The 24,982-nt window shown below is 38.5% G+C and overlaps 1 protein-coding gene across 1 annotated transcript; it reads right to left on the bottom strand.

Annotated features, from left to right (window-relative positions):
* Positions 1-548: 548 nt before the first annotated feature.
* On the bottom strand, positions 549-24,400 carry LOC117990208 (myotubularin-related protein 10). The gene is made up of 11 exons (XM_069504363.1): positions 23,931-24,400; positions 23,225-23,279; positions 15,768-15,904; positions 14,373-14,531; positions 13,229-13,684; positions 11,655-11,822; positions 10,817-10,946; positions 9,859-9,994; positions 3,057-3,294; positions 1,502-1,619; positions 549-740 (listed from the first exon to the last, which is right to left on the bottom strand). The coding sequence occupies exons 1-11, from the start codon at positions 23,985-23,987 to the stop codon at positions 559-561; spliced, it is 1,836 nt and encodes a 611-aa protein (XP_069360464.1). The 5' UTR covers positions 23,988-24,400; the 3' UTR covers positions 549-558.
* Between the last annotated feature and the right edge of the window lie 582 nt (positions 24,401-24,982).

Below are 24,982 nucleotides of genomic sequence, written 5' to 3' on the forward strand. Positions count from 1 at the left end.
CCTATTGACACTACGTCATACCTGCTCCTTTATCGCGCAGTGGTGCAGATAGTACTGCACAGGGCCGGCTCGGGGCGCGTCGAGCGGCGGCAACCATCGCTCGTAGCATTGCGACCATAGCTCCACGCCCGCCACTGACGTGCACGGCTCTAGCCGACTGTCGCCGATGCGACGACCACTGCCTATTGACACTACGTCATACCTGCTCCTTTATCGCGCAGTGGTGCAGATAGTACTGCACAGGGCCGGCTCGGGGCGCGTCGAGCGGCGGCAACCATCGCTCGTAGCATTGCGACCATAGCTCCACGCCCGCCACTGACGTGCACGGCTCTAGCCGACTGTCGCCGATGCGACGACCACTGCCTATTGACACTACGTCATACCTGCTCCTTTATCGCGCAGTGGTGCAGATAGTACTGCACAGGGCCGGCTCGGGGCGCGTCGAGCGGCGGCAACCATCGCTCGTAGCATTGCGACCATAGCTCCACGCCCGCCACTGACGTGCACGGCTCTAGCCGACTGTCGCCGATGCGACGACCACTGCCTATTGACACTACGTCATACCTGCTCCTTTATCGCGCAGTGGTGCAGATAGTACTGCACAGGGCCGGCTCGGGGCGCGTCGAGCGGCGGCATCCATCGCTCGTAGCATTGCGACCATAGCTCCACGCCCGCCACTGACGTGCACGGCTCTAGCCGACTGTCGCCGATGCGACGACCACTGCCTATTGACACTTGTGCTGCGGACAAATACAGCATGTCAGGGCTGTGTAAAATTAGAAAAAAAAAATAATGATTGAGTTTAGGCCTATAATAAATATGATTGTGTCTGGCTAAAAGATGCTTTTAATATTGTCTGATAATTCCATTTTCTTTAGCAATAAGACAAATTCACATATTCCAGGTTTTTGAGAAAAACGATTATAAGTGTTATACCAAGCAAGTGATATTTAATTGGTTATACGTACATTACGTACTCCGAAAAGTTGCATGCCTGGGATCGAAACCCTGATCTTCCGAATAAGAACCGTCCGTCTTAACCACTACGCTATCACCGCTTAAAGATTAAAGTTAAAGATTATGAGCAAGTTAATAAGATAATAAGCTTCCAGAAGACCTATTGGAGATGTCTCTCAACAAGTTCAAAGTTTTCATAAAACGTAAACTAATTGAAAAATCCTATTACAACGTAAAGGATTATTTAAATGATAAGCAAGCTTGGGAATGAGTTGCTTAACGACTTTGTGATAGTTCTAATAAGTTTTAATAATTTTGTAAAGTGGTGATAATAAAAAGAATACCCGGCTAAGTTTGTTGTGGGCTCTTCTCAGACCTGGGCGCGTTTGGAACCCTCGTAGCTTTAGTTTTAAGTTTGCGTAATAATTATCACCACTATATCTTACAAATCTAACACCATACCAGACCATTAATAAGAGTAATTTATTACCTATTTTGAATAAATCATTTGACTTTGACTTTGACTTTGAAAAGTAAAACTCACATAGCCTCTGCACAGGCGTGGCCGGCGTCCGGTGGCCGAACAGCGGGTTGTAGAATAGGGCGGTATCTTGCTCCGAGAACTGCTCGCCCCAGTCCCACAGCGGCCGCTGGACGAAGTTCTACAACACACCATACTCATTAAATTTTTTAATTTTTTTTTTAAATTTTGTGATTTGCGATCAGTCCGAGGTCTTTTAGCAAATTATGTGTATGTAGTAAAAGTAAGATGTTGTCTATGACATTCATAGATAATGTTTCTGTGTTTGCTCTTAGCTCGGGGTCTTGGGTGTCACGTTATGTCTTGAATAAGTTTATAAATATAATAAGAAAATCTAAAATAAATTACTTAAATATTAAAAAAAAAAAAAAAAAAAAAAAAAAAGGGAAAGATGTAGTAAAAGTAAGATGTTGTCTATGACATTCATAGATAATGTTTCTGTGTTTGCTCTTAGCTCGGGGTCTTGGGTGTCACGTTATGTCTTGAATAAGTTTATAAATATAATAAGAAAATCTAAAATAAATTACTTAAATATTATAAAGAGTTTAATTAAACAAGAAACACAACAGTGTAGGTTCATGTTTTGTAGCGGCTGCTCCTCTTTAGGAGCTAGCACTCAACTGTTTATTGCTTATCAAGAAGCGAGGTCGAGAATACATTTTATCTTTAGGCGTCTCGGCTAGTCCTCAATTAAGAGCCTGGTGGCTAGTGGCATAAAATAAATAAATAAATAAAAATATTTTTTATTCAATTAAACTTTTACAAGTATTTTTGAATCGTCAGATGCATCTACCACTGGTTCGGATGGCTTTCCTACCGAGAAGAACCAGCAAGAAACTCGGCGGTTGCTCTTTTCAAGGATTTGATATACAATATAATGGCATGTATAAGAAAAGTGTTTGCAGTCCTGCGCGTTGCTGGAACGAGCTGCAGGTCAAATCCACGCTCTTATATCATTTAGATACTTAATCTTCAAATTGTGTAATATTCTTTTTTCCGGAGCATACTTTTAATAGATTTTAAGTATAAACTTGTGTATAGGCAAGTCCAAAATAGTTTGTGGAATCTAAATATATAAAATGAAAAGGTGACTGACTGACTGACTGACTGATCTATCAACGTACAGCTCAAACTACTGGACGGATCGGGCTGAAATTTGGCATGCAGATAGCTATTGTGACGTAGGCATCCGCTAAGAAAGGATTTTTGAAAATTCAACCCCTAAGGGGGTGAAATAGCGGTTTGAAATTTGTGTAGTCCACGCGGACGAAGTCGCGAGCATAAGCTAGTTTTGTTATAAAAGTAAATTATAAATATAAATATCTGACGGCTGAACGTGAACGTAGGTTTCTGTATTATCTAGGGAAGTTTCTAGTACCGCGGAAGATACGAGAAGCGATCGAAATTTGTCGTCACCGGAATTTCAATCGAAACATCGATGGATGCTGCGCTCAGCGTGGCAAGGTTCGCAGTCTTCTTTGCGCTGCGTCTCGAACAAAGGCCCATTGAAAAAGGACTCCGGACGGGTTCGAAACTAGTCGAGCATACTCCGACTTACCTTAGATACAGCCAGTTCCCTGTCTCTAGGACAGTTGAACAGAAACGTGTCGAACAGGTGATTGTGCGTGCAGTCCCAAAGAGTGGTGAGGTAGGTCTCCGTGAACTGGAAGGCGGCAGGGAACTGTCTTTGGAGCTGCCACGTGCAGTCCAGGAACAGAAGGAAGACGGGGGCGATTTGAATTGTGGGTTCTCTTTCTGTTTCTTCCTTCGTATTGCCCGGCCTGGGGAGACCGAATCTGAAAGGGGAAAAGATTGTTAAAAGCTTCGATAAATGACCAAGTAGTACAAGACATTAAGCTGACGTCATCAAAAAGTGTCCTCAAAAATATTTGTGGTAAAACACGATTAATGATTTCATGTCATATAGTCCGCGACAGGTTGAGATCGCAATCGGGATATGAGGCGGGGGAAATTGTAGTAGATATATGTAAAGAAAATACGTTCCTATTTTCTTAGTCATTCAGGACTGTCATTTGTCAGCGAGTTGTATTATTAATCTGTGTTTTGAAGGGACGAGGATTTTTGACAAGATGGGAGGTTAGAATTTTGGATAACGTGAAAAGATTAAATAATAAAAGGAATCAAAATTTATTAATAACGATAACAGCTTAACTAATTAAAGTATAAACTTTAATGTCGTTTCTTGTATTTCAGGTGTGTGTTATTGTGATGTTAAGTATAAGTGTGTAGAAAACTATAAAAAGTAACAAAATATATCTTGTATTTCAGAGCAACACATTATCGTTTTAATAAGCTGATCCAAATTACTTTATAAAACGACATTTTTGTTTGTAAAAGTCAATTGGAAATGGAGAAACTACGTTTTGAATTTACACTATTGCCTGGAAGTGATGGCAAATCAAACATTACTTGTATAACCTCAATAGCTACGAGTGATAATAAAGTGTATGCAATACCGGAAGAGTTACAGTCAGCCAGTCTTCATAAGGAAATTGTTAAAACACCCGCGTATATCAAAGTAAAAAATAGTATAAAAAAAAGGTACCAGGTAAGAAGAATATGGATAACAATGACAAAAGAACTCGAAAAGACCTATATGGATGAGGATGGTAATTTACAATTTGGGGATCAATTTCTAGAGGAAATTAACCAAGAAAAGCTTGCTACTCAGAAAACAGAAACAGGTACATTAGAAAAATTGTTGGAAAAGCTAGTAGACAGTTCGCAGGAGAGTAAAAGCCTTAAACATATAGCAGAAAAGTTTGTGATTGATAAATTCACAAGCAAACATTCCAATGCGAACCAATGGATGGAATTATTCGAAAAAGAATGCATGCGGTTCGATGTAACAACGGATGAAAAAAAAATTGAAATACTCAGGTTGTTTTTGGATAAAAGCTGCGTAGATTGGTATAGCTCGATGATCATAAAATTTTCCATGAACTCTGAATGGTTGACGTGGAAAAATAAATTCTGTGAGACATTCGCAAACAAAGGATGGAACCCAGTCACGTATGCATTACTATTTAAATATAAAGAAGGTTCATTATTGGATTACGCTATGAGGAAAGAAAAACTTTTACTGGAAATGAGAAGAACAATCGACACAGGTACTTTGGTGGATCTTATTGCAGCTGGTTTACCAGAATTTATTCTTAATAAGATTGATAGAGAAGCGTTGCGAGACACAGTGGATCTGTTCAATGAAGTGAGCAAGTATGAACATATGATAAATAAAAGAGTTTTTTTGAATAAGAAAAGATATGGAAATTCTAGAATTAATGCTAAAAATGAAGATAAATACCCATGTAAGATTTGTGAACAGTTAAATAAAGGCACTCGGTACCACGCTGAAACTACATGTTGGTTTAGAAACAAAGAAGATGATAAGTTAAAGAAAAATGTAATCAAACATGTAAATAAGTCAGTGATCGAAGCTGAGTTAAACGAAACTGATCAAAAAAAACGAATAGTAACACCATTAATAAATGTCAAACTACTAATAAATAATAAATTACAAATTTATGGAGTTTATGATTCGGGTTCAAATGTTTCTTTGATTAATTCAAAATTGCTGAAGCTTAAAGGAAAAGGAAACGATTTGAATAAAGCTAATTTAGTAACAATTAATGGTGTTAAAAAGACAACTGGTTTGACAAATTTGAAAATAAAAATTTTTGAATTAGAAGAAAATGTTGATGTATACATAATCGATGAACAAAACTTTAATTATGATTTTTTGATTGGATTAGACTTAATAAAAATGTTTAAACTTATTCAAAATGAAGACTTAACAATAACACAGAAACAATGTTTGTGTATTGAAACAAAGAAAACGGAAGGAGTTTTAAAAAATATACAAACAGACATTAGATTGGAAAAGATACGAGACAATAACAACATTACAGGAGAATACAAAATAAATTTCAATGAACATGTTAAAGAAGAAGATTTTGAATTAAAGATAGACCACTTAAATCAGTATCAACGAAACGAAATAGATACACTGATTTGCAAATATAAATCAGTTTTTGCAAAAGATAAGTATGATGTTGGTACTGTTAATGGATATGAAGCGAGAATAGACTTATTGGTAGACAAATATTGTAGTAAGAGGCCCTATAGATGCACTGTAGAAGATAAAAAAGAAATAGAGAACCAAATAGCAAAATTACTGGATAATAAACTTATAGAAGAATCGTACAGTCCATTTGCGGCACCTGTTACATTGGCATTTAAAAAAGAGGAGAACAGAAAATCCAGACTATGTATAGACTTCAGAGACTTGAACAAGATAGTAGTGCCTCAGGCTCAACCATTTCCGATAATTGAAGACCTAGTAGTAAAAACTAGAAATTGCAAATTTTTTTCAACATTAGATATAAACTCAGCATTTTGGTCCATCCCTTTACGAATCGAAGATAGAAAAAAGACGGGATTCGTAACACAAGATGGCCACTTTCAGTGGACATGCCTACCATTCGGGCTGAAAACATCGCCAGCAATTTTTCAGAGAATATTAAGTAACATATTGAGAAAATATAAACTTACGGATTTCACAGTTAATTTTATTGATGATATACTCATTTATTCCGAAACATTCGATGAACACATTAATCATTTAACAATGTTGTTAGAGGCGATCAAAACAGAAGGTTTCAGGTTAAAATTTACCAAATGCACATTTGCGTCGAACTCTGTCAAATATCTGGGCCACATAATACAGAATAATTCTGTAAAACCATTAAAAGATAATCTGATTTCTATAAAAGATTTCCCAGTTCCACGAACACAAAAGAATGTAAGACAATTTCTGGGCAAAATAAACTTTTACCATGAGTATATACAAAATAGGGCAATAATACTCGAACCATTGCATAATTTACTCAGGAAAAATCAAAAATTCGTTTGGTCAGACAAATGCCAAAAAGCATTTGAAATGATAAAAAGCTTGCTTTGCTCACAACCAGTTCTAGAAATATTTGACCAACATTTGCCAATCAACATCTACACTGATGCTTCTATAGAAGGTATTGGAGCAATTTTAAAGCAAATTCAGCCTGATGGAAAGGAAAAACCAGTTGCATACTTTTCAAAAAAACTAAATGAAGCCCAGAAGAAAAAGAAGGCAATATACTTAGAATGTTTAGCTATCAAAGAAGCGCTGAGATACTGGCAGTACTGGCTAATAGGTAAATCATTTACAGTTTATTCAGATCACAAACCACTAGAAAACATGAATCTGAAATCAAGAACTGATGAAGAGCTGGGTGATTTAATGTATTATGTTTCCCAATACGATTTTAAAATTAAATACGCTCCAGGAAAACAAAACTTGGAAGCAGACTGCCTTAGCAGGAATCCAGTATTAGAGTCTGAAGAAAATACAGATGAACAATTAAAAGTTGTTAACTTAGTTAAACTTGAAGATATTTTAAAAGATCAGAAACACAATGAAGAAATACAAAACCAAAAAAGCAAATTAATTGAAAAGAACATGGTATACTTAAAAAAGATCAAGAAAAAAGAAAAAATAATTCTATCAGAACAATTCAGCATTAAACTATTGGAAAATATACATAAAAATCTATGCCATATTGGAATTGGACAAATGCAAAAAACAATTAGTCCACACTATGCTGCCAAAAATCTGATGAAAAACATCAAAAAAGTTTGTAGTAATTGTGAAATTTGTATTAAAAATAAATCAAGAGGACACGATAAATTTGGACTTATGTCTCATCTGGGCCCAGCCAAAAAGCCTTTTGAAATAATCTCAATAGACACAATTGGTGGCTTTGGAGGCTCAAGATCAACAAAGAAATATCTTCATCTCTTAGTAGATCATTTTACAAGATATGCATTTATTCTAACATCGAAGACGCAAACGGCAGACGATTTTGTAAAACTAGTCATGAACATTTCAGACGTGGAGGATATTGGCATGCTTCTCACCGACCAGTACCCAGGAATTAATTCGAAAGAATTCAAGAAATTCTTAAATGACAAGAGAATCCCAATGGTCTGCAGTAAATGCCCCATTCTCAAATGGCTTAAATGAAAGGCTCAATCAAACACTAGTGAACAAAATCAGATGTAAAATAAATGAAAAAGGGAAAAAGAGAGCATGGACAACAATAGCCCAAGAATGTGTAAATATATATAACAACACTACACATTCAGTCACTGGCTTTTCACCAAGATATCTTTTATATGGAACAGATGTCAATATTTTACCAAACGAATTAAAGCAAGAGATATCCGATAGTGATTGGATAGAGGACAGAAAAACAGCACTAAAAAACACAATAAAGTCACACAACTACAACAAAACACTATTTGATAAAAATCGAAAACACCATGAATTTAATGTGGGAGACATGGTTTATGTGGAAAATGGAAACAAGCTAAACAGGAAGAAATTAGATGAATTAAAAATTGGACCTTATGAAATAATACAAAAATTATCAAACTCAATTTACAAAATTGATACAGGGCACAGAAAAACTGAATCAAACCTTTTTCATATTACAAAACTAATACCAGTCCCTACGTTAGAGGTTTAAGGTACTGCTGGATTTGAGAGAAAATTTGAAATTTTCTCCTCCGGGAGGGGAGATGTAAAGAAAATACGTTCCTATTTTCTTAGTCATTCAGGACTGTCATTTGTCAGCGAGTTGTATTATTAATCTGTGTTTTGAAGGGACGAGGATTTTTGACAAGATGGGAGGTTAGAATTTTGGATAACGTGAAAAGATTAAATAATAAAAGGAATCAAAATTTATTAATAACGATAACAGCTTAACTAATTAAAGTATAAACTTTAATGTCGTTTCTTGTATTTCAGGTGTGTGTTATTGTGATGTTAAGTATAAGTGTGTAGAAAACTATAAAAAGTAACAAAATATATCTTGTATTTCAGAGCAACACATTATCGTTTTAATAAGCTGATCCAAATTACTTTATATATATACTACAATCTTGGCAAACCAGCAGTTACCTGGCGTGTGCTACTACGCTATTTTTTTTTGTTTAACAAATCTTTGCATTATTGCCTTTCTAATGAAACCGGTTTGGGCCACATCAATTGCATGGTTTCAAAGTGTATAATGGGCATAGGTAGAAACATTTTTTTTATTTTATGTCTCAGAGAGTGTTAAGAACACAGATAAATGGATTGAATTATAAGTACAGTACGCGGCAGAAAATAATATACATCGACCTTTAGAAGGAGATAGCAAATTTGTAGAGCACTGTCTTCGTCGTTAAGACCGACAAAACGTCATATAGGTATGAGTGACATAGACAACGCTCTACAAAGCCGAAATGTCATTCTAAAGGCCGATGTACATTACTCTCTGCCGCTGTAGTGATTTTGAGTTACCTGTCACAGAACGGGTGTCCCAGCGCTATCCACTCCTTCTGCACGAGTGACTGGAAGCCCGCTATGGTTCGGAAGTGCTCGTCCAGCAGAAGCTGCGTGAGGCATGACACTACTGCACTGTAGTCTACTCCGTCGCCTGACAACAAACAGTTAAGTTACCTGTCACAGAACGGGTGTCCCAGCGCTATCCACTCCTTCTGCACGAGTGACTGGAAGCCCGCTATGGTTCGGAAGTGCTCGTCCAGCAGAAGCTGCGTGAGGCATGACACTACTGCACTGTAGTCTACTCCGTCGCCTGACAACAAACAGTTAAGTTACCTGTCACAGAACGGGTGTCCCAGCGCTATCCACTCCTTCTGCACGAGTGACTGGAAGCCCGCTATGGTTCGGAAGTGCTCGTCCAGCAGAAGCTGCGTGAGGCATGACACTACTGCACTGTAGTCTACTCCGTCGCCTGACAACAAACAGTTAAGTTACCTGTCACAGAACGGGTGTCCCAGCGCTATCCACTCCTTCTGCACGAGTGACTGGAAGCCCGCTATGGTTCGGAAGTGCTCGTCCAGCAGAAGCTGCGTGAGGCATGACACTACTGCACTGTAGTCTACTTCCGTCGCCTGACAACAAACAGTTAAGTTACCTGTCACAGAACGGGTGTCCCAGCGCTATCCACTCCTTCTGCACGAGTGACTGGAAGCCCGCTATGGTTCGGAAGTGCTCGTCCAGCAGAAGCTGCGTGAGGCATGACACTACTGCACTGTAGTCTACTCCGTCGCCTGACAACAAACAGTTAAGTTACCTGTCACAGAACGGGTGTCCCAGCGCTATCCACTCCTTCTGCACGAGTGACTGGAAGCCCGCTATGGTTCGGAAGTGCTCGTCCAGCAGAAGCTGCGTGAGGCATGACACTACTGCACTGTAGTCTACTCCGTCGCCTGACAACAAACAGTTAAGTTACCTGTCACAGAACGGGTGTCCCAGCGCTATCCACTCCTTCTGCACGAGTGACTGGAAGCCCGCTATGGTTCGGAAGTGCTCGTCCAGCAGAAGCTGCGTGAGGCATGACACTACTGCACTGTAGTCTACTCCGTCGCCTGACAACAAACAGTCAATTTGAAAAAAAAACCGGCCAAGTGCGAGTCAGACTCGCGCACCGAGGGTTCCGTACTATAGTCGTATTTTATGACATTTTGCACAATAAATAAAAATTTAAAAAGAATCTGTTTCAGAATGTACAGGTAAAGCTATTTCAAAATAATATGATACCCCACTTAATTCATTAATCTTACTTTGAAAGTTGAAAATACTAATTATTGTTCATGAACATATTTTTTTTTGTGATGTAACCACAAATTCTTTCGTTTTCGAATTTTTTCCTTTACTTGTGCAAGACCTTCCTATACCTGCCAAATTTTAGGACTCTAGGTCAACGAGAAGTACCCTATAGGTTTTCTTGATAGACAGGACAGATGGACAGACAGACAACGAAGTGATCCTATAAGTAACATCTCTCAATACTATATATTACTATACTCACGTATTAGTCGACGTTAGCCTGACTAGTTTGGAACCCATCCGGGGTCCTTTGTCAAGGGAGTCAGTTTGCGCACGCATCGCGGTTAAGACTGCGAGCCGCGCGTGCCGCTGCCCCCACAACCCGTTATGAGGGTGGCTGAGGTGGGGGGGAGACAGCTGCAGATCGTCTGCCAACAGTTCTTGCTGATCTTCATCGCTGGAGCAGTCACCGTAATCCAGGCAAGCGGAGCTAATAGTGTCCTGTCCCACGACTGAGTATAGACATTGAGAGATATTATATATAATGGAAATCACTAACGATAGTTTAAACGCTAAAATGTTCCTATAAGGGTTCCTTTTCTTGCTTTTAAGGTACGAAACCCTAAAAACACGGTGTATACCTTCCTGTAACACGACGGTCTGGTTGTTGGCGAGGTGCGAGGCCGCGTCGTCCGCGAACGCGACGCAGTTCGCTACGTATCGCAGCCAGCGGGAAGACTCCAGTATTGAATAGTACTGGGAGTCTTGTATCTGGAAATATTTAGAAAATCTTTTGAAACCTTCCAAAGCAATAATAAATCTTTTTTTATTTCATTTTTTATTTTTATTTCATTAGGAAAACCAACAGCTTAAATTAATCTATTATAATCTTAAAATTAAGTAACTACAAGCTAATAATAGGTTTTCACCAAAAAATGTTATAAAATTTTGAGATTTTTGCGATTCGCATGTGAAAAGGAAAAGGTGATTGACTGACTGACTGATCTTTCAACACACAGCTTAAACTACTGGAGGGATCGGGCTGAAAGCCATGCAGATAGCTATTATGACGTAGACATCCGCTAAGAAAGGATTTTTGATAATTGAACCTCTAAATGGGTAAAACTAAGGGGGTAAGCTGGGATAACCTAGTGGTTAGGACGCCCGCCTTCTAATCGGAGGTCGGGGGTTCGATCCCGGGCACGTACCTCTAACTTTTCGGAGTTATGTGCGTTTTAATTAATTAAATATCACTTGCTTTAACGGTGAAGGAAAACATCGTTAGGAAACATTTAACATGGCTAATATTCTTTATAAAAAAATAAAAAAAAACCTGCATGCCTGAGAGTTCTCCATAATGTTTTCAAAGGTGTGTGAAGTCTACCAATTTGGTGAAACAGGGGTTTGTTAATTTTTGTAGTCCACGCGGACGAAGTAAGATAAGCTAGTTTATAATGTGGTAGTGATGGATATGCTTACCCAAAAACTGGATAGTGTGGTAGGTGTACATAAATCCGCTAATTTCTTGTACGCAGCATTCAGCGTACTGAGGGGAGGTAGTGTGTTGGCATTGGTGTTGCTTGTGAAGCTGTTGCCACATAAGTATAGCACGTGTGGAGGTTTCAGCTTGGGGTGGGAGCGGCGAACCTGGGGAAAACATACACTATTTCAGAACATGTAACGGCCCGTTCACACATGGGAGTCCGTTTTACTGGTACGTTTTTAACGGATACGTCATAAATTTATGCTCTGTTCACACATAGGCACCGTATAACGTTCAACAGATCCGTCATTACTGGATGCGATGTGTGAACAGAAAACTCGCAGTATACCACACAGTAAAACACACAGTATCTATCCGTTAAAATTCTACGTATCCGTATATTTCCGTTCCGTCCGTCCAGTATTCGATGACAAAACGGAATGTCATTTTTTTACGGAACGATGTTTTTTACTGTATACAGAATACTGTGCCATGTGTGAAGTTGCTTATACAACTACATACGCCATTGACGAAAAAAAAACGTACACGATAAAACGGAACAGTAAAACGGAGACATGTGTGAACCGGCCGTAAATGTGAACCGTATTTTTTGAGGAAACCGTATTTTTTGAGGGTTTTATAGGTCGAAGATTGTCGAAAAATCGTTTATTGGAGATTTCTCTCAAGTTCAAAGTTTTCATAAAACGTAAACTTATTGAAAAATCCTATTACAATGTAAAGGATTATTATTTAAATAATAAGAAGGCTTGGAAATTTATTGCTTAACAACTTTATGATAGTTCTAATAAGTTTGAGAGTTTTTGTAAAGTGGTGATAGTTAAAAAAAATACCCGGCTGAGTTTGTTGTGGGCTCTTTTCAGACCTGGGCGCGTTTGGAACCCTCATAGCTTTAGTTTTAAGTACGTATTAATTATGACCACTATATCATCTTACAAATAAAAAATTTGACAATCAGGAAGCGTAAAATTTTACCTATTCTGAATAAATAATTTGAGTTTGAGTTTTTGAGAAGACAAAAACATAATCATAATCCTAAATCTTTGATCCTAAAGTTCTACACTCACCTGTTCTAATAACACGCTTTCTGCAGTAGCGGACTGTTCAGTCTGCAGCAACTCTCCGCTCCTCAACAAGGCCGCGCCGTCCGCTCTCCCCCACACCCACACAGGCACTCTCCCCGACCGAAAGTGTCGAGCGCTCTCTATCAAGTTGCAGTCCAGTACTGAGCTCAGCTCAACGTCTCTCAAGCACTCAGCATCAACGCGTGTGACCTCTTCGAATCTCCTGCTCTCCCAGTACCAATGGAGACAGGCATATCGTTCTAGATATGCCACTTACCCATATTATGAGGCCATCCTTAATATTTACGCGCACCTTTTAATGTGCTTGTATGATGCCAAGAAATTCAAGGTGTCGTGAAGTTTTAAGAAGCTTTACATAATTTGAGCGTAAGTCAAAGAACAACACTATTTTCTACTGACTTAAAACCGCCTAGTCGTGTTTTGACGTCATAATTCCTAAAACTTTGATCTTAAAGTTCTACACTCACCTGTTCTAATAACACGCTTTCTGCAGTAGCGGACTGTTCAGTCTGCAGCAACTCTCCGCTCCTCAACAAGGCGGCGCCGTCCGCTCTCCCCCACACCCACACAGGCACTCTCCCCGACCGGAAGTGTCGAGCGCTCTCTATCAAGTTGCAGTCCAGTACTGAGCTCGGCACTATCAACGTCTCCCCAGCAGTCAACATAAACGCATCAGACGTCCCGTTTATACACGTTATCCTCCAATGGGGACACTCACATCGTTCCAGCTCCCTCTTCCAGTCTCCCGGTCTTTGGAACATGTTTAGATCTGATGGTAGAGTGGGGTAGTATGGTTCTCTGTACTCGAATGCGAATAGTAAGTCGTGTCTCTTTGGGAATGCGTGGTGTAAGAGTGCCATTGCAACCTGTCTGCCGTTTCCGATGGGAGAGTTTGTGAAGTTGAATGATAGCACCTTCATGTTCTGGAATAGAGTTTTATTGGTGAGTAAAATGTAAGAAGTCCTGCCTTAGCTGTCTTAAATATGGAGGGAACAAGAACATTACGCAAACGGCAAAGCTACATCTAATTCGTACGCTTGTCTTTTCCAGATTCTAATCTGGAGTCGGGACGGACCCTTAAATCCGCAGACCGAAAAAGGATTGATGCGTGATTGATGCAGTTTAAAGGTGGTGCTAAAGGACAATGGTAATAATCATTTCTTGGACAAAACAAGATCGGATATAGGCCACCCTTTTTTTTCACTTAAGTCAACGGGAAGTACCCTATATGTTTCTTGACAGACACGACAGACAGATATAAGGGTTCCTTGTTCCCTTTTGAGGTACGAAACCCTAAAAATTAAAAAGCACATAGTGTTATCTTGTAAGATGGCACCTAGTATGAAGATGACTCTTCGTGTGCGAGTCCGACGCGCATCAGTACCCTTATTATAAATGCGAAAGTGTGTTGGTTTGTTGGTTTGTCCTTCAACCACGTCGCAACGGTGCAACGGATTGACGTGATTTTTTGCATGTGTATAAATAAAGACCTGGAGAATGACATAGGCTACTTTTATCTCGGAAAATCAAAGAGTTCCCACGTGATTTTTAAAGAACCAAATTCCACGCTAAGTCGCGGTTATCAGCTAGTGGCTTAATAAACCTCCTTACCTTACATACAACTTGTAGCCCTTTCAGCTTGTTCGGCACATCGGAGCGCGGCACCAGCCGTCTCCGCCGCGTCAGACCTCCGTCAGTCTGCCACAGCGCTCCGACGCCCGTGAGCGGCACGTCAAATGTACCTACTAGGCTATTCCTCTGACCATACTCCTGTAACGAGAATGAGTTTTCGTAAGTTTCATTCCGGCTAGAAATGGTGCACTTTAGAGCCTCAATAGCTCAATCCGGTAAAGGAGTGGACTGAAATCCGAAAGGCCGACGCGACGGTTCAAACCCCGCCCGTTGCACTATTGTCGTACCTACTCCTAGCACAAGCCTGACGCTTAGTTGGAGAGGAAAGGGGAATATTAGTCATTTAACATGGCTAATGTTGTTTAAAAAAAAAAGAAAAAAAAAGACTTTATATTTTTATCTTCTCTTTGGGCAGGTTTCCGCACTTAAACGTTTCCGTATGTTGTACAGTACGCGGTGTTTAGAAGGAGATTGTAGTATAACTTACTTGGAATTTATTATCGTCCAACACTTAACTAACAAGATTTAGAGCCTCGATAGCTCAACGGATAAAGGAGCGGACTGAAAACCGTAAGGTCGCCGGGTCAAATCCCACCCACTGCACTATTGTCGTTCATACTCCTAGCACAAGCTTTACGCTTAATTGGAGAGGAAAGGGGAATATTAATCAGCAATTAACTTCGCTAATATTCTTTTTAAAAAAAAGATTAGTCACGATCTGTGAAATTATTGACTGAAGCGCAGTGTAATACTCATACTATAGGCACTAGCCTAGAGTCTAATATTATCCATTATGAAAACAGGAAGACCTCGACTCCTAACACAACTTCTGAATTGAATCTGAAATATCTACGACATATTCTATCTGTCATAAGCTACCATACAAAACAAAAACCGGCCAAGTGCGAGTCAGGTTCGCGCAATGAGGGTTCCGTACTACAGTCGTATTTTTTCGACATTTTGCACGATAATTCAAAAACTATGATGCATAAAAATAAATAAAAATCTGTTTTAGAATGTACAGGTGAAGACCTTTCATATGATACCCCACTTGATATAGTCACTCACTTCGAAAGTTGAAAATACTAATTATTACTTCATGACCACAATTTAATTTTTTTTGTGTGATCTAACCCTAAATTCACGGTTTTCAGATTTTTCCCCAAATGTCAGCAATAAGATCTACCTACCTGCCAAATTTCATGATTCTAGGTCAACGGGAAGTACCCTGTAGGTTTCTTGACAGACAGACAGACAACAAAGTGATCCTATAAGGGTTCCGTTTTTCCTTTTGAGGTACGGAACCCTAAAAAGGAACGTATTTTCACGGACTCGGATCGGATGAGTGCATAACCGCCGTAAAGGTACACTTACATCATTGATGGAGGAGTCGAGAGGCACGAAGGTGAGCTTGTAGTTGGTGACGAAGAGTGAGCCGAAGCGGCCGCGGTCGCGCTCGCTGAGCGGCGCCAGCATCACCACGCTGTGAGCCTGCCCCACCACTTGCTCGCCTGGAAACATACACAATACCAACGTTGTACACTACTATCACTTTTATACTTTTCGCCGATGTACCTGCGCAGAAATTTTACTTTCCAATGGCGCGAAAATATCTCAGTCAATAATAACGGACGCCGGAAGGGTAAACGGAGAATCTAGCGGTCTGTATCAGAAACGTTTCGTTCGAGTAGATAGGATGTCCACCACATAAAGGGCCCCATATACGGTACAGTATTCGTCGCTTCGAATAATCTTAAGAAAATCGTGAAGATCCATCGCTTCAAAAATGCCGTACACACACGAAACAATTGGTCGTTATGATCATTTACTTGTTCGACATGGAAAGATAAAAACGCGCTCAAATTATTCAATATGTGTCCTATAAAATTAAAAATGAACTTCTTTTCCTTACTTATGGGGCGGTAACTTTGATCTGGCACAGAAGAAAGAAGAAAACCTAGGAAAGTGTGGGTTTTCTTAGCTATTAAAGCGAAATCAGTATTCGCATGACAAAAATCGAATCGATCGCAAAGAGCCATACACTGTCGATTCATCGTTACGATATTCATGATTGCATGGGTTTTTGTTGCGATTTCCGATACCGTCTTCGATTAAGTAAATCACTATCGATCTTGACATACACTATCGATTCGTCGTTTTTGATCGGTCTGAAACGACGGATCGTAAAGATCAATCGTACCGTTTAAACGCTCACGATTTCTAGCTGTTCTGTGTCAGAATGGTGAAGAACAGAGGAACAATATTGTGGAGTTATAATTCTAACAAAATATCGCTCTTCATGAGCGAATTTTTGTTTGGGATTAAAAAATTTTGTTGAAGTTAGCCTTTGGTCAAGTGAAGGCTATGACATAATGCCGATAGCACACACAGATATGCGCTGTTATTTAGGTGCACGGCACCTTATCTCTCATATTACGAGTATAACCTCAAATGTCTGCTTTATCAGCACCTACTGTGTTTGTGAACAAAAATGTTATGAGTCAGGCATCTGCTTATAGAATTTTAATCACTCACTAAAATATTTATTAATAACAAGCTCATGCTCGCGACTTCTTCCCCGTGGACTACACAAATTTCAAATCCCTATTTCACCCCCTTAGGGGTTGAATTTTGAAAAATCCTTTCTTAGCGGATGATTACGTCATAATAGCTATCTGCATGCTAAATTTCAGCCCCATCCGTCCAGTAGTTTGAGCTGTGCGTTGATAGATTAGTCAGTCAGTCACCTTTTCATTTTATATATATTATTTAGATTTAAAGAGTGTAAAAAGACAGTTCGTTTGTTTGTATGGAAAAATAATCATTAAAGATCTAAAATGAACGCCTCCCTGGCGCAGTGGTGGCACTGTGGTCTTATTGGTGGGAGGTCCCGGGTTCGATTCCTGGCAGGGGTTTGGAATTTTATAATTTCTAAATTTCTAGTCTGGTCTGGTGGGAGGCTTCGGCTAGTTACCACCCTACCGGCAAAGCCGTGCCGCCAAGCGATTTAGCGTTGCGGTACGATGCCGTGTAGAAACCAAAGGGTAGCATGGGTTTAATAAAAACTGCCATACCTCTTCCAGGTTAGCCCGCTTCCATCTTAGACTGCAACATCAGTCATCACTTCATTGCAGTCAAGGGCTAACTGGTAAGTATCTGAATATAAAAACCAACGCCCTAACCAAAAGGCTATCACAGCTTACACGTCTAACTTTCGTGTTTATACAATCCCCATACTTCCCATTGACAATGCATTTTGCTTTAACGGTGAAGGAAAACATCGTACAGACACTTGTGCTCCTTATTTTCTCAAAGGTGTGTGAAGTCTGCCAATCCACACTGGCCAACGTGGTGGACTATGGCCTTGACCCTTCTCATTCTGAGAGGAGACCGAGCCGGCGATGGATTGCAGATGATGATGTCATCATCATGATCGACCCATCGCCGGCTCAATACAGATAATAATATAATAATAATTTTGCAATAAATAATAAATTTAAATATAATAAATGCATCTAGGTATTTTACACGCATGAAAAACATGGAAACAAAACCTTTACCGTGTTACACTGGACGATAAATAACAATGTCAAGTACGAAAGATAATTGTATTATTTGTCGATAAATATACAATAAATATTTTTAATACAATGAGATACTTATAAAAACATATATTTAACTGATTTGAAGAAAAAGAAAAAGAAAGAAGAAAATGCATTTATTTGTAGTTGGTATCACAGATAAAAACAAAGTACAAATGTAACATTTTCATCTGTGACACCACCCCAAATGGGTGTACAGCTCAGCATAATGTCTTGCATCATATTATGATAGCAGATTTGTAGAGCATTGTCTTTATCGTTGAGACCGACAAAACGTCATATAGGCATGAGTGACAGAGACAACGCTCTGCAAAGCCGAAATGTCATTCTAAAAACCGATGTACATTACTTTCTGTACCTACCTGTCTACTTAGCATCATAAGGAGAGGCTGACTGACATATTATCAATGTGCAGCTAAACCACTGTCACACCACCCCATCTCAACAAGGATTTTCAAAAATTCTCCTTACGGGCGGGCGAATGCCATAAGTTAGTAGTGCAACGGATGGGATTTGAACCAGCGATCTTTCGGAATTCAGTCAGCTCCTGTAACCGTTGAGCTATTTTTTTTTTTTTTATAAAGAATATTAGCCATGTTAAATGACTAATATTCCCCTTTCCTCTCCAACTAAGCGTCAGGCTTGTGCTAGGAGTAGGTACGAGTGCATCGGGCGGGGTTTGAACCGTCGACCTTTCGGTTTTCAGTCCACTCCTTTACCAGTTGAGCTATTGAGGCTCTCCTCCTGTGTTGAGGCTCAGTAGGTAGTTCAATGTACTTAAATGCGTTTTGGATATTAAAAATAATAGTTACCTCGCCTAAGCACTCCCATCGCTATTCACTACACACTAGAACTAACTGCCAATACCAACTCCCATGGAACAGCTATGTTTTTCTAGCACCACCATAAAGAGAGGTGTGAATACATCGGTCATCGTTCACTTCGCATATTAATTGTAGACCTAATTTCGAAAGATATAGAATCGAAATTATTTAATACACAAATCGTCTTAGGGCGATCGCATATTTGTCCGTACTGTAAACGGAAATGTACGGTATAAGTCCCGCAAATTGCTAATGCGCGTGGCCGCCATTTTAGTGACGTCAGCACTAGACTGAAGTTTCGAGCTGATGGTATATTTTTATTTCGGCTGACGTCACTTCAATGTTAATGAGACATGGTTCCAGCTCAATAGGCAAGGTGTCAATCCGCTCATGACCAGCGTGGTGGACTAAATGGTCAAACTATCACACTATATCTTACAAATCCAACATTTGACCATCAAAAAGAGTAATTTATTGCCTATTTTGAATAAATCATTTGACTTGACTTGAAAACCCTTCTCATACTGAGATGAGACCCGTGCTTTGTAGTGAGCCGGCGATGGGTCGATCATGAAGATATTTTTTCGCTAAGCGAAGCCGCGGGCGGTCGATAGTTTAGAAATAATGACAAATACGCTAAATCATCATCATCATCATGATCAAGCTGTGATAGCCCAGTGGTTAGGACGTCCGCCTTCTAATCAGAAGTCGAGGGTTCGATTCCGGGCACACACTAACTTTTTGGAGTTATCACGCTACGTATTCCGAAGAAATTCGGCGAGAAGTAGCAACTACAAAGTAGTGCGTCTATAACTAGATAGATGTGCGATCGTTTTATAGGTAGGTAACAGTGTCATAGAGGCATAAATGCACTGCTTACCCCAGTTATAATAGCTCAATACATATTTTTCATTATGACCTGCCAGTAAACAGGTTTTCACCTAACTAATGCCTACCCTGGCTTCAAACCCTGTGCACGCCACTGGTAGGTAAGTAGGTACATAAAGTTCGGTTCATAAACGGCGGTACAGTTAGGCGCACGCAACGCATACGTAATTGAGTTATTATTGTCATTTACATCATCGCACTCAGTGTTATGACTCGTGGCACAGAGGTTAGGTCCTCTACTTGTTTTAGGTCAAAACTTTGATTTACATGATTTGGAGCCCGGGATAGGTTTAAGCACGGAACCATAGTGTTAATAAATAAATAAGCCTTTTATTGACTGAAAAATAATATATGTACATACAGATTCTATTTCTCTAGTAGCTAAGTTCTCACACTTACCTACATTATTTTACATAAGTACTTAGTTGAAACACAATTTATGTTCTATGCTTGTTTCCTTATTTTTAAATTTTTTTTGCATATTTCCTTATTTTTAAAGGTTTTACAACAAATCAAGCTAAAGGATACATGATTATAGACGTTTTGCCTCATTGTTACGTCTACATCAAACTTTTGTAATTGGATAAGTTGAACTTGTAACAATAATTAGGTACAATGTAATATATCCATACTAATATTACAAAATGCGAAAGTGTGTCTGCCTGTCTGTCTGTCTGCTAGCTTTTCACGGCCCAACCGTTCAACCGATTTTGATGAAATTTGGTACAGAGTTAGCTTATATACCGGGGAAGGACATTGGCTACTTTTCATCCCGGAAAACTGATGAGTTCCCACGGGATTTTTAAAAACCTAAATCCACGCGGACGAAGTCGCGGGAATCAGCTAGTATATTTATAAATAATGTAAATTATTCTTTTTCATATAGGAACATTGTACTTAAATAATATTTAAATCTAAGACAACCTATTAAGCTTTTTTAGAAGAGATACTTATATAAGTATCGCTGCTGTATTTGGCTGCGCTCAACGCGCTGCTGAAGGAGTCCCCTCGCTGTGACATATTTGCTGACAAATGGGCTGACCTCATGGGTCAGATCTTGCACTTTTGTGAAAATTTATAATTTTGCTTTTTAAAATTTATAATTTTAACAGTTTAATTAGTTTAATTAGATAGATTATTATACAGTCGCAGACTATGTAAACGATAAAAAAGCTTGGATTTGACTCGCTCCAGCAATGCACGGGGCTGCAATGGCTTGTATAGTACGGTATAATAACATTGTAAATTGAAAAAATTAAAAAGAGCAACCGCCGAGTTTCTTGCTGGTTCTTCTCGGTAGGAACGGCATTCCGAACCAGTGGTAAATTAAACCTGACTATTCATAAGCACTTTTAAAAAGTTTACATGAATAAAAAAACATTCTATTCTATTCTATTAGTGTAATTGGCTTTATGGCCGTTCGAATTAAATAATAAATTAATAAATAAATAATAATAATAAGTGTTATTTATTTTCAATAAATATTAGATATTTATAAGTTAGATACCTATAGAACCTATTAGTCTATTGACTTCTATTTTAATTTTTTTTAATGCCAGTATCTCTTAATAAACTATTTTTTATTACTAGTATTCTGTTGTGCACAAATTGTAAACCAATGACAGGTCTAAAGACCCTGTGGTGATGGATAGCACTAGATTTAGACCTGACAATGAAATATTACCTAGTATAGAGATGAAGAAGAGAATGTGTAAAAAAACGGGGGTTTATTTAATTTTTTATGAGCAACATCACTTAACATCAGGTGACCTGCCTGCTCTTTTGCTCACTATCTCTATTGAAAAAAAGCAATATTTCTTAAATAATAGTATATTTTAAACTCAACTACTATCTCCTCAATCCCTTATGGGCAGATTACACCTACCGAGTACAGTGGCGAGTCAGTGTCCTCGGCCGAGTACTCGGTTGGTATAAACACTTTAACGAGTGCAATTTCGCTGCAATTTCTCAGCCACAGCACTGTCATGGCCGAGTGACATTTTACTGTCTCGCTTCACTACTCGGTAGGTGTAATCTGCCCATTACTTATTCTAACTTCAAAAAACATAACAAACTTAAAATCAGGGTCAAACCCAGGACCCTCTGGTTTTGACTCAGAGGCCCATGTCTTAACCACTAGACCATCACCATTTATTTAAAAGCCAGCCACCCAAATCTACTAATTGGATTAATTGTTTGGACGTATCAAGCTACATCAACAAGTATGGCTTCAGTTCATACATACATGGCTGCTAAGAAAGTTGATATGGTTTGCACCTCATTTGTTAATTAGTGAAGGTTTGATGTTACAGTATGCAGCAGAAAACATTGTACATCAATCTTTAGAAAGAGACAAAACATCACATAGGTATGACTGACAGAAACAATGCTATACAAAGTCGAAATCTCATTCTAAAAGTTTATATGTATTATGTACAGTATTTTATGCCGGATATTGTACTATTAAGTAACTTGAATAAAGAAATCATGTTTTTAATAGAGAATGTTAAAAAGAAGAATGGCTTTAAATTCTAAAGGTTTTTTTTTTCAAAAAACACAAGACAGTGTGGAGTGGTGGAGGTGTGGTGGAGACAAACACAATAGATTGGGGATGGTTGCAGTGATACAGGATGTTCAAGAACATGCATAGTCCCAAAGTATAAGAAGGAGAAAGGTTTAGTTTAATAAGTTATATTTATGACCAAATTACTAGATAACTACTAGATGATGTCCACACAGGATTTAAAAATATGAAATCCATGCAAATGAAGTCACATCATTTGCATGGATTTCATATTTTTAAATCCTGTGGTAACTCTCTGATTTCTCGGATAAAAAGTATCAGATACTGTTTCCAGGATGGAAGTTAACTCTGTGCAAAATAGATGATGCCCACGACTTCATTTATTTATAAGAATCAAGTGGAAACTTTTTGATTTTTCACATCAAAAATATCCATCCCTTCCCATATTTCTGTACCAAATTTTGTCTAAATTGGTTAAACCGATTAACAGTGAAAAGCTAGAAGATAAACAGAGACACTTTTGTATTATTATAACATCAGTATGGTTATAGATTGGTATTGTTTTTACAAACTTTGACCTGAGAATCCAATATAAATTATGAATTGAGTATTTGACTACATCAAAAATAAATTATTTCTCAGTGATTATCAAATAGAGGGTGTTCCAAAATACGTAAAATCCACTTCCTTTGTTGGTATTAAGTGTAATAACCATTTTAAATTATCAATTAAACTAAAAAAACCACGTCAAATGATTGTGACATCACACAACGGTATTTCATAGAATCTCGCATACTAAGCGCACGTTTTGACGTTTGATAAAAAGTTACTGATTTAACTAGTTGTCAAATACTGTATTATTATATACACACTGAGTGCAGAGTGCAGAGTGCAGCCCTGCAGTTTAATTTAACAAAATAACTACTTATATGTTTCCTTCCAAGCTTTTCATTCACTAACATGTATTGAGAAACATGTAACAAAATAGCTTACCATTTAAGAGCTTTGGCTTCAACTCCTGCAAGGATCCATTTTTGTCACCATTATTCTGAAAATAAATATTTGCAAGTACAATTCATGAATTTTTACAAACTTTATAAAAGGATTCCACTTTACAATTTTAATTAAAGGAAAAGCTGACTGACTGACTGACTAATCTATCAATACACAGCTCAAACTACTGGACGGATCAGGCTGAAATTTGATATGCAGATAGCTATGATATGACGTAGACATCTCAAACTACTAGATGGATCAGGCTGAAATTCGCTGTGCAGATAATCATGATATGACATAGACATCTGCTAAGAAAACTATCTTAGCAGATGTCTACGTCATATTATAGCTGCAATATGCTGCTGCAATGGTGGGTTGCAGTATACTAGGCTACAATAGCCCAAGCGAATGTAAAATAGAAGGAATAACATTTCACAAGTAAGTATATCTACTTTAGGAAGAGGGACTATAGTAGCCGCGCGAGTTGCTTATATGTAGGTATACATACTATCTGTGAGCAATATAGACCAGAGGTGTTACGGATATTCGCATCCGCATCCGCAAATGCGGAACATTCGCATTAATTCAGACATCTGCATCCGCTTCCGCGGATTTCATAATTTTCGGATCCGCAACAACCCTGATTTAGACATATCACACGGTTGATATGATTATCTTTATCAGTTACAGATAATATAGTTACCATTGGCGGCACATTGATGTAGCTCTTGAAGTTCTGCACCACCTTTTTTTCATTCATTTTGATCAATATGGCTCCAGACTATAGTTGACACACTTTTCGTTTTTCCACTGAATATTTACACTTATTTTATTTAAATATACTCAAACTAAGTACAGTGCACATCGGTATGTTGTTATGATAGCAATTATCCACATGATTAGCGTTTATTTCACACGGATTCGATAACATCACCCTTATAAACTTTACACGCATAGATTACCCACTTGTACACTGATTACCATTTTTGCACCACTGCCATATAATTGGCATCATGCTATTTATAGGGCGTTAAATATGGAAGTATCATTTCTACGGATAGTTCCTGGGTTTGCAGGGCAGAATAATATTATTTAGCAAAAATTTTAATTTGTTAATTTACATGTCATGTCATATTATGTCGCGACTCAACGAGTGTTGCCAACAGTTAAATGAACTCTCCACCAGACTCAACATAAAAACAGAAAACCACTAAGAAATACGGCCCAACAACAACAACAACAACGGAAATTAGTTTCTTTTATACTTAATACTAACAATCAATAAATCAACAAGTCAAGATCGGGAACATAAAAACCAGTGCGAGTCGGGCCTTGCTCTTTTAAAGTTCCGTATTCATGAACATCATACTTAGCAATGATATTAGAAGAAAAATAGGTAGATAGGTTACTTATATCAAATTCGATGTTTATTAATGGCACGCTGCGTCAGCGCCGAAAGACTCAACACACATAAACGCATAGATAGTATTTTAACCTCACACAACAGAGAGTAAAGGACGGTGAACTAATAACCTCAGCTTCAGTTGCGCACGAAAAAGAGACGGTTATATTTTGCACTACCTCGTCCTGCACAGAAGAGTGGAAGAAGGACGGATATATGCCTAATAATGCGAGCGTAAAAGAGACGGGACGAGACGGTAAACTAGAAACTCCAAAGAAAAAAAAACAGTAAAGTCTTTTCGGCTAATGCCGATTTATGCCTACACTGTAGTTGTATAGTAAAATAAAAACCTT

This window comes from Maniola hyperantus, chromosome 17, assembly GCF_902806685.2.
Source record: "Maniola hyperantus chromosome 17, iAphHyp1.2, whole genome shotgun sequence".
Classification (NCBI taxonomy): domain Eukaryota; kingdom Metazoa; phylum Arthropoda; class Insecta; order Lepidoptera; family Nymphalidae; genus Maniola; species Maniola hyperantus.